General features: G+C 38.0%; 2 protein-coding genes across 3 annotated transcripts in view; one reads left to right on the top strand and one right to left on the bottom strand.

Annotated features, from left to right (window-relative positions):
- Positions 1-4,045: 4,045 nt before the first annotated feature.
- LOC147150319 (uncharacterized) lies at positions 4,046-7,075 on the top strand. The gene is made up of 5 exons (XM_086025580.1): positions 4,046-4,182; positions 5,122-5,688; positions 5,768-5,842; positions 5,933-6,011; positions 6,095-7,075. The coding sequence occupies exons 1-5, from the start codon at positions 4,113-4,115 to the stop codon at positions 6,264-6,266; spliced, it is 963 nt and encodes a 320-aa protein (XP_085881706.1). The 5' UTR covers positions 4,046-4,112; the 3' UTR covers positions 6,267-7,075.
- The window catches only part of LOC147150318 (excitatory amino acid transporter 2-like), a 25,733-nt gene continuing 21,113 nt past the window's right edge, over positions 6,795-11,414 (bottom strand). For both annotated transcript variants that reach the window (XM_086025577.1, XM_086025579.1), the window contains exons 10-11: positions 10,677-10,887; positions 6,795-9,716 (exon numbers count right to left, since the gene is read on the bottom strand). In XM_086025577.1, coding sequence (XP_085881703.1) covers positions 9,645-9,716; positions 10,677-10,887 — 283 coding nt within the window. In that variant the 3' untranslated portion in view covers positions 6,795-9,644. The remainder of the gene's footprint in view (positions 9,717-10,676; positions 10,888-11,414) is intronic.

The following is an 11,414-nucleotide window of genomic DNA, read 5'->3' as shown; positions in this document are numbered from 1 at the left end:
TTTACGGTTGCCCTTGTAAGCTTTCATGACGTACCAGAGGAAATCTTCTGTACACTGGGTACTTTGTGAATATTTGAACTCACAGTGAAGGAACAAAATGCAGAAATGGAAGCAGAAGTGAAGTTATGAGGCTAGAGAGATGGACATACCCACCACGTTTGTATTGTTTAGCACTAAAACTGGCAGTTTGTAATTCTCTCCCAATACCACTATAATGGTCACGCCCTTAGTGTTAAGGCAACAACTCATGGCCTTTAAAAGGTGATCGGTTAGAACTAAGTAATCACAACATTACATTACATTACAGTAAATACACGTTATTTACTATAAAACAGCAAAAATGGTCAAATTTTAAATAAAAAATATGTTTCCAAAACACAAATAAATACTGGCTCTGGATAAGCTTATGTGACCACTCATACACAGCCACTAATTAGCAAAAGTCAATTCCTGATTACACTATATTGTCTACAGTTATCATTTCATTTTTTTTTAATTGTATTTTACATAGTAACACTTCCTTAAGAATCATTTAAAGTGTCTGGCGTTATGGGTATCATTTAAATTGCGGGCATAACACTTCCTTAAGAATCATTTAAAGTGTCTGGCGTTATGGGTATCATTTAAATTGCAGGCATGGATGGATGGATGGATGGATGGATGGATGGATAGATAGATAGATAGATAGATAGATAGATAGATAGATAGATAGATAGATAGATAGATAGATAGATAGATAGATAGATAGATGGATAGATGGATAGATGGATAGATGGATAGATAGATAGATAGATAGATAGATAGATAGATAGATAGATAGATAGATAGATAGATAGATAGATAGATATACAGTACCTTATAACATCTTTTTGTGACTTTTCATGTATGTTTTCATGGGGATGTTCTCCTTGATATATTATGTTTCACAGTTCAATGTTACACAGTGAAACTTTGTTGGATTGCAAGACTGGACAAGTGCTCACCCACACATATTGGGCAATTCAAACAAACGTTGGCAGTTGTTGATTACGCCTAATTGCCCTAAGGCTGCACACCTATGACGCGCATTAGTCACCATTAAATCACACCACTTATCAGAGGTCACCTTATACACTGCATTTGGAACAAAATCACTTCAGTCTTCAAAATAATTTGTTGAACTACCTCTGTGCATGGTAAAAGTTCTCCTGGGTAAGGGCAGCAAGAAGGAAATAACAGGTGAGAAGGCCCACTGACCTGTTTTCTGAATATGAGCCGTGATTGGTCGTTGTGAGCAGTTGTGATGTCATTTTCAGTCGACAGTAGACAAAATGGCCGCCCCCCGAGATGGCTAAAAACAAGTGCATTTTGCTGCTTAACTTATATTCCACAAATGCAAAATGTATCAGAATGCCGTGTTTCAACTAGTGGGCCTGCTGGGAACACATCCTTGAAAAAAATATGTTTTGGTTGACTTCCGCTATAAGCATCTCCATTTGGCCACATATTGTTTTCCATTAAAAAATGTGTTTGGATCTATTGCAACAATTTCCCCACCCCCCTTTATGTACTTGTTTGATAAGATGCCCAACATGTTTTTCTCTCCGGTTTCACTCTTCGGATTGAAATTATAATACACATTTTTACAAGCATAAATGTTGTTGTTTTATTTATTAACCTCCAGTGGTGGTTCTAGACCCGGGGTGGACAATTCCGGTCCTCGCGGGCCGGTACCCTGCATGTTTTTTTTATGTCTCCCTACTGCAACACACCTGATTCAAATGATCATATAATCAGCAAGGTCAGCAGAAGCTAGATAACGAGCCTGATCATTTGAATCAGATGGGTGGCAGCAGGTTGACATGCAGGATATCGGCCCTTGAGGACCAGAATTGCCCACCCCTGTTCTATTCCACCGTGAGTTACGAAGGCTGCAGGGACCAGTGGTTTTGTCAGAGGGGAACATTCGATCTGCTTCTAGCTCGTGTTATTTCGCCTTATGACACAAGACCAAGCAGTTATGAACTAGGTTGCTGCAATTTTGGGTATTCCTCTCCATTGTGTTTTATCTCTAGCTCAAAATGAAGAGAAAATAGCACATTGTGTCCTATTTATGCATCCTAAAGACAAATAACAATGATGGAAACATGGAGCCATAGTTAGATAATGGTGTCGAGAGAGCCAAAGTGAAACAAGTTGAGAGCCCCACAGAGACTGAGGACTTGGGTGACATTGGTTTTCAGAGGGAGAACACCGAGCAGGAATGAGAGACATTTGAGCAGAGTGGGAGATAGACAGAACATACAGTAAAAAATGAGCATACAAAAGCACTGGACCATCAGGTTTGCGTTAAAACTGCTTCATGTGTCTGCACGTAATATTCATTCATTCATTCATTCATTCCTCACGAGGGTCACAATGCAACTCCAAACAGAAAGGCCAGAGCCCAGATTTGAACCCCACAACGTCTGCATTGTGAGGCAGTTGAGCTAACTTAGTCTTTCACTGTGCCACCTGCATGTCCGTCCATCCATTATCGATACCGCTTATCCTCACAAGGGTCACGGGGCGTGCTGGAGCCTATCCCAGCTGTCTTCGGGCAGTAGGCGGGGGACACCCTGAATTGGTTGCCAGCCAATCGCAGGGCACACAGAGACAAACAAACATCCGCACTCACAATCACACCTAGGGGCAATTTAGAGAGTCCAATCAACTTACCATGCATGTTTTTGGAATGTGGGAGGAAACCGGAGTACCCGGAGAAAACCCACGCAGGCACGGGGAGAACATGCAAACTCCACACAGGGATCGAACCCACGACCTCTGAACTGTGAGGCGGACGTGCTAACCAGTCGATCACCGTGCCGCCCCGCCACCTGCATGTGTTACATTTTATTTTAATTATATTAATAATTTGATAATTATTTAATTTAATTACATTAAATTAATGTTTGTTTAACCGACCAACAAATGTGATAGCTGCAGCTAAATTGTAGTTTTAGTCCCTGGTCTGACTTTAGAATAAAATGGAAGCTTGTACTAAATAAATAAAATAATAACAATAAAAATACATTCAATGTTTATTATCATGGATTTCTGTTGTGGGCTTGCTCGGTTTAGCCTTGTGGTAAGGTTTAAAAGCATGCATTCAACTCAAGATGACATGAACCCCTGGTTTGGCAAGCAGCTATTATAATTCATATAATTGGACGGCACAATTTCTTGACTAGAAGCTTAGCTCGTAACGATACAATATTGCTCCTGGCAAACATTTCTTGCTGATTGCGACTGCCTCTCGTCGGATGGGTGGTATAACTTCAAGCTAGTGGTGTAGAGCAACAAAACTTGTCGTTTTTAAGGATGCAACACACTAAATAATCATGTAGTGTAACTGTCTTATTTTACTGATACGTTTTTATTCATACAGAATTTTTTACATCAATCTTGTCCGAGTGCTGATGAGTGTTTTTGCCTTGATTTGTTGATAAAAACATGCATTGTGAGCTTTGTCGTCTGTTTATCCCTTCATACAAAGAACAGTATGAGAGATCCAACTATTAGAACGTTGAGTCATTCACATTTGTCTCACCTTTTGGGTCAGAGCTATTTCACAATTTTAATAATTACAGCACTATCTTTGTATGGAATCGGGTCACAGGGCGGTCCAGACTCAATGTGCAGAACTGCCTCTGTTTGGACAGGGGATGATTGGAAGAGAGTTTTAGTATGTAAAAAGTCCATCTTTCTTGATGTAATAATACATACTTTGTTTTGAATCACTGTTTTCATAATGTCTGCCCCTCATGAATAAATCAAAATACAGTATTTGAAACACCTATTTGTGTGATGAAGGGCAATCCTACACCACAGCAAACCATAACCACAAAGTTTCTGAGTGCTTTGCTTTACAAGGAGGAAATGAGCTTGGGAGATTTGTGAGGAAGAGGGTGTGTTCACAGGTGTTCAAGCCCTGGTGTTTTGTGTTGTCAGTCATTGTTGTACTCATGCAACATAAACCTGGTGCGTATAAAAGGCCAAGTTGTGAATCATCAGATTGAAAGACTCGGATGACACGGTGCCCAAAATCTCAGCAGCACTGAAAATAAGCTTGATTTGAACTGTTTGTTTCAAGGATGACAACTCCTCTTCTTTTGGGGACTTTTCTTGGACTTTTGGTCATGGCCTATTCCACTCTGGTGAATTGTAAGTGCAGTTCTTTTCTTAAATATGCTTCTTCCCCCCCAACATTGTTTTTCAAACTTTTAGCAGGTGGTATATTTAGTGCTTTATTGTTATTTTAATTGTTGTTTTTTTTAGCATAACATTAGTCCAACTGGAATTATTAGGGGAATTCATCGCTTAAAATATCTTTGTTTCCATACTGTAACATACTGTTGCTATTATACAAGCGCACACTATCAATTTGAGATGGATATCACATCCATCTTCAAATATCATTTTCGCTACCTACGGATTTGATTCATTGAGTAGATCCTCGTCATTCCCATGGTGTCTTTTTTTCTTCCCCAATGCGTCAGCAATTCTATTCCTACCACCTGAAGTGCTCTTACTGGTTCAACTCTACTTTTTCAAGGGTTTCACTGTCGCAGTGCAGGTTTCACTCAAAGCTCTGCATGGCACACCAAGAACTTTGCAAAATAAGATGAAGTCAATTTTGGTCTATAAAAGTTGAAATTGAAGAGAGCAAACAGGGAATACACACTTTTGTGCTCCAAATAAGAGGGATATGAGAATAAACAGTGATAGAGATTTAATATTATAGGTTTACCATTAAATTGATGTACAGTTCATTATAAAATGACAAAGTCCATTAATCCCAGTTTGTGATTTTACATCCCCTTCTTTACTTGAGTTACGTTCACTAGGTGTGTCAAAAGAGCGATTGAGTGAAGCTCCAATGAAACTTCCTCTCAACCCACTCACATATGAGTAATCACCCAGGTTAATCATTACTGTCACACCTTAACAAAGCAGACAACACAAGTTAATACAAGAATTTCAGGCTGAGCATGCAATCTCCTTTAAGGTCATAGACTACTTCTAAGGGAAAAACTTTCCATGTCAAGTCTGGTAGGTAAACATTTGTGGTGATCCTTGTATTTTTCCATCTCTTTCCCCCAGCTGTGACCCAAATTCCCATTAAATCTGAGGAAGACGTGCTCCGAGAGGCTATGACGGATGGGTTCCTTGTTGAACAATTTTTCCCCCCGTCACTCAAATCCGAACCATTTCAAGAAAACTCTACCACTCAACAGTCCAACCAAACATCCTCTGGGAGAAAAGATAGTCATAATCAAGTCCTGTTGAAGGAGATCAGTGAGGGCAGCACATCAGGTGACGGGATCTTCCAGTCCGGGGATGAAGGTTATTCAACCACAAGTGAAATAAACTTGTCAAGTTCCGACTCGTCTAACACTTCATCAGAATCAAACGCAACTCAGTCAAGTAACATCACAGAGCCCAGTGTGCCCTCTCAACGTGATGATCATGAGAGTTTTTATTCAGGGTCTGGGAATAGCGAGATCCCAGACCAGTATCCTACTACACGATCCAATATGACCTACACTGGAGGTTTCATTGACATAGAACAGGAGGCCTCAGGGGATGAACATTTGGAGTCAGAATCAGAATTTGGAATGCCAAGGGATAAAGGAAAAGCCAGAATCTTTGAAATTCCATCCATCCAAGGTAAACATCATTTATTAATCCATAATACCGTAAAATTAGCTGACAAACATCAAACTTTCTTTTTTTTTTTACCTCTTAGGTGGTGAATTTTACCATGTTCCAGAGTCTAATAATCCTCCGGCAACAGAACAACACAAAGGGCATGTGACACCAGGTGACTGTCAAACAAATCCTATTCCTGCATGTACTAAGAGACGTTATAAAAAGATACATTTCATTAAATTGAGCTCTCCCTTGTCATCAGATTGGGTCATCATCTTGGGTTTTGTTGTTGGCGTTGCAGCACTGGTGATGCTTTGTGCTGCTATCGCTACCAGAGACAAGTGAGACTTTTAACATCATTGAGAGTAAATAGTGAAATCTTAATCTCATAGCAAGTATAATATGAACGGTTCCTTCTTTTTAGGTGGAACGGTCCAAGGCAAGCATCAAATCCACAAACCCGAGTTGACTCCTCCCAGCAGCAGAAGGCAGAGAACGAAGCGTTCTTGCAAAAAGATACACCCAAGGAAAACGGAAAGGCAGTGGAGTACACAGTTATCCCCTTGGATGACCTTACAGAGAAATATTCTCACTGACACAAACATTTTACTTCAATAATGTGCAGCTGTGCCCCCTCAGATGCTAGACAAAAAAGGTTCTGAGCATTCTTGCAATTTTATATTCCAAGACATATTTGGCTCCCTCCCTGGTGACATTATAAATACTTTCTAACTACGTCAATACCCATTTCTAATTTTTTTGTGCCGTTAACTCTTTTTAACCACTAAAATCTGGTGAATTAAGCTGTTAAAAATGTTTCTTCAATAGCAACACATATTTCTGAGTGATATTCAAAGGACTGTTAATTATTTGTCTTTGTATAGGATAAACAAAAAGCCAATATTTGATTACAGTGTAATTTGTAATTATTAAGAGCTTTTTTTATGACATTTCTTTTGTATATTTTTGTAATTATTGTATGTATATGTAATTTATAAGATGCTGTTCTGTTGATCTCCCCAAATCATCAATTATGAAAGCACTGAATCTACTTTTTTACATCTTTTTGCATGATGCTGCTCTGTATCATATGGATCATGTTTTGATAAAAAAGCCCACCAGCACCTCATCAATAATTTATTTGTATCATTTCATATTTTCATACACATATTAAAACATTGCACATACTTTTGATACATATATATATTTTTTGCCTGACAAAGACTTCTGCCCTGCAGTTTTTCATTATGCATTTGGATTTGGAGAGTCTAGGTCAGGATACATTACAATGTATGGATAGGGAAAAAAAGAATCGAGATAAAAGAAATAGAAAGTATACGTTGAATTTACTAAAGATTTCACATTTTCATTAAAAATAAGAAAATAAAGAAATTACTATCTTCAATCAGTTGACCAAGAACACTTACTGGTCTGATCAAGAATAGATACAAGAAAACATCAAAGTGATGTTTTAAATTCAGAGCTGATACACACATAATCCATTCATATATGTCTGATATTCAGATCAGGACATACATCAGAATTAAAACAGATTTTACCCATTTTCCTAAAAGGTACAACAATAATAATAATGATAAAAGCCATATTTTTCGGAAATCAATACATTTCAGTTCAGCATGTCACATTTGGGTTCAGAACAGTAAATCCTGCTCCGTCCAATGTTTTCACTGAGCAGTGTATTAGTCAGATATTTAATAAACATACATACATACATACACAAAGGGTATTTTGTTCTTCCCATTCCTCTTGTCTATCCACCACCAACATAATGTAGTGTCTCACTTAACCTTTTTATGTACAGTGCAGTTGGTACCCCAACTAAAAGGTGGCAAAAAGCTGTTGTACATGCAGTTGAGTTTTTCTGGTACCCACCACATTTACAGAAATGACAACAAATTGCATACTCACAGTAATAATGTATCCATTGCAACCATGAAAACAACCCAAAACGTATTATTATTTAGGCCTCACTACATGCAGTCACTTAGCTGCCACCAACTTTTCCCAACTTACAAAGCTGCTTCACTTTGCTCATGACCTTGAAACAATCAAATATACAATCAAATTATAACAAAATATATTTAATAAATAGGGTCTGCCTCCTTGATCATAATTTGAGGTGCAGAAGTTACTTTGAAATATGAAGTGAAATTACTTTAATAATAATAAAAGCTCAACAAACTATAAAAAACAACAACTACAAGCCCATAGTTGAGTATATTAAACATGCTTCTAACATTTTTAACTGATTATAGAAACCATAGCAAAAAATAATTCAAACCAATGACAAGTAAGCTCTATACAAGTTTTACACATTTATCTAAAGAGAGTATATAGAGCATGGGTGCTCAATCGCGGTCCTCAAGAGCCCCCGATCCAGCCTGTTTTCCATCTCTCCCTACCTGAACACACCTGATACAAATGATCACAATCGTTATCAGGCTTGTGCAAAGCTTGGTGATGAGCGGATCATTTAAATCAGGTGTGTTGCAGGCATGGAGAGATGGAAAACAGGCTGGATAGGGGCTCTTGAGGACCGGGATTGAGCACCCCACATATAGAGTATACACAAAGTGCAAGGAGGCACTTTAAGCAATGATATTTTTACATTAGCTGTTGCTTTCTTTAGACCAAAAATAAATAACTGAAATCTGAGATATGATACAATCAATCCAGATCACTTGTGCACATAATAATCACACATGACCAAAGCAAATAAGATATGTAGTCACGGGATGAAAAACAAAATGTTCTAAAATCAAAGTTGCGCAGATGAAGAGGGCCCAGCCATCCTCATTCCGCCATTGAGATTGATACAAATCATTTCCTGACGTAATGGGAGTCCCAGATTAACTTGTATCTTGGAATTTCAAAAACATGCTTACTGCACTATGCAGTTGATTTCTTCAAGGCAAGTAAAATATTTAACAACAACAACAAAAAACCTCAAAACAACTTGAATCGTGTGAGAGCCTTTTCTACCTTTTTTTTCATCTTTACTGACTCCCATTTTATTTGCCATGTTTATCTTTCCCTTTTTGCACTCAGAAACAGCACATACTGTATGAACTTATACATTTCAGGCATATCCTGTAACTACTTCCAAAAATCCAATGTTTCAAACGTTACAATAATATGAACAAAAACATGAGCAAAATTATTTGGAGGGCACGCTCATGTGCTTGGTTTACAACAACACATCAAGCACTGGCTGTTGCCACTTAATGGTCTAAGACATAAGCTTTTGACTTAGGCTTGACTGTGTGTGCGACTTCAGGGTGTAATCCCATTAGTCAAAAAGTAAGAGGTATTGCACCAGCCTGTCTTTGTAACGTAATGTCACACAGAGTGACGCTTCTTCTTTTTACCTTCTGTACTCAATGACCTTGTTTGCATTTTAAGGGACAGTCAAGAAAAAAAAAAAAAAATCAAAATTGAAACGCCTTCATTGTAGCAACCACCCATTACTGACAATAAGAAACATTCACCGGTTAAAAAATTCAAAAGCATTGACCCTAAGATTTGCATCAACCCAATGCTCTGCTCTCACAATATTTATATTATCAGCTCTCTATGCAACTCAAAGATGTTCAATACAAAAATGAAATGAGATGTTACAAAAAGTTGAAGAAGTCTGTCATTGACTAAACATGAAGTTTGCAGCAGCACCAAGTAAGGCTCTGAGTCTTTTCAACCAAATGTTGTTGGAAGTTGTATTTGTTTTTTTGCAAATACACAATCAGATAGATTGTGTATTTGAGGTGATGTTAACCTACCTAGAAGGATAACTGGGAGAAAAAAAAATAAAAGAATTCAAAAGGGCAACTTTCGGATGATTCTCCTGTACAGTCTCTACGGTTAACGTTGTTTGAAACTTTATTGTAATAGTTTTGTTATCACAAGGTAAAAGTTTGCGGAACTCAGGGTAAGGCGCAGCAGCTTCTGGGTCTGCTTTACTCGCATTTCCAAGGTTCCTCTTCAACAAGACAGAAACCTGCAGTCTTGCCATTTTTGCCCATGGTGACCTGAAAGCAATTATCAACAGTTTCTAACTAATGGCCCAAGGCACCATTATAACAAACCATTCGTGGTTAGAGCAGAGAAGCCAAAAGTTCTTGACATTCATTCAGGCCATTGTCCTCAGGATGGATAATAATACGGAATGTACAGCATGTCTTTGAACACTCATAAGAGTAGGCGTTTTATGGGAACAGAAATGCATCAAAACAGACTTAATACATTTTGAGAGTTGGCCATGTATTTAATGGATTCTCTGCCCAACCGAATTCTAATACGCCGAATGATGAGAATGCAAATTCAGCGTCATATACAGTACAATGCATTATCAGCACAAGGTCAACTAACAGCAGTTATTTTGCTGCTGCTAATAAAAGTGGATCACAATTGTTACTGAAGGGTTGATTTGATTATTCCATGCATTGTCTTTGTATTAATCATAGTGAAACAGCAGTCTTTATGTCATACCACAGGCAAACATTTATACCTTAAAATATGAAGAGAATTGAAAGAGTTTGGTTGGGGCTGCCTTGAATACATAAATACATGTCCAGTTATAATATAATAAAACGATTTCAATTGTCATTGATATCAGACAACCACAAATAAATCAATGATACTTGTTTACAACATGATGCATAAGGAATGCAACAAACATCCATTTATCAGGATATGCTAAACAATTCTTTCAATTGTATTTTCTAACCCATAAAAGAAGTAATTTCATGATGAAAAAACTTTAGCCTTTGGTTAACCAGGTACCACAAAAACTGCTTTTTCCCATGATGAAATGGTGACAGTGTCAATCCAGAAACTTTTTTTTTTAGCTTCACCCACAATTTCTTTACTGCACAAGATATTTTACACATACATCAATAAAGGAAGTCACATACACAAGACAAAAACAAACACAGGCAGGGGAGAATCCTCTACATACAAGTCTCTATATCCGTTAACGTGAAATGTACCTTGCAGTCGTCTATCAGGATTGAATTGTGGTGAGCGTATACATTCTGGTTGGTGTTATTTTCAAAGAAGGACTTTGTTTTAGTCATCTCAAAATCCTCCAGCCGGGACTGTTGTGCATCGAAGGAGTCAAGCTCATCTTTGGAGAGATGGTATACAATACCGGCTCCATATGAGTCGCCAACCACATTGACTGACGTACGGAAGCGATCCCTGCACGTCAACAAGAGTGAAGACAGCCCGGTTAGGCAGACAGCAAAGGAAAAACAAATCACACGGGCAACACATGCTTGTGATTTTTTTTCTTTCCCAAAACATAGAGTACATGGTGTCCTTATTTTAGTAGAATGCATGAAGATGTGGCAGATACGGCTGGGAAGGTGTGTTCCGCTACAGGGGCATTACTTTGAAGGAAAACGCTTGTAGTTTGGGTTTGAAATATATTGTATCTTTTTTTAACATTTATATTTGTGTTGCATTCTGGCAGAACTGAACTCACTATTAAAAGTGCTCTTTACCTTGTGACATTTTCATCTTTTTTACATTTATATTTCATCCGATTTCCAATAGGTAATTGTGAAACTATGAGCTTCACGAAAACCCATAACTATTGGTTTTGGTTCTTGTTGTCTGACACTGCACCAGCTCTATACCCTTACTGGGATTCTGGAGGCTGCATTGAGGTTTGCACCTTATCCATCTTGGTGATCTGTAAAGAATGTGCCAGGAGTACAGGCTCA

The sequence above is a fragment of the Filicampus tigris genome, chromosome 3, assembly GCF_054856515.1.
Source record: "Filicampus tigris isolate MCC_2025a chromosome 3, RoL_Ftig_1.0, whole genome shotgun sequence".
NCBI classification, from domain to species: Eukaryota; Metazoa; Chordata; class Actinopteri; order Syngnathiformes; family Syngnathidae; genus Filicampus; species Filicampus tigris.
The sequence above is the reverse complement of the archived record's forward strand: the minus strand, read 5'-3'. Positions and strand labels throughout refer to the sequence as shown.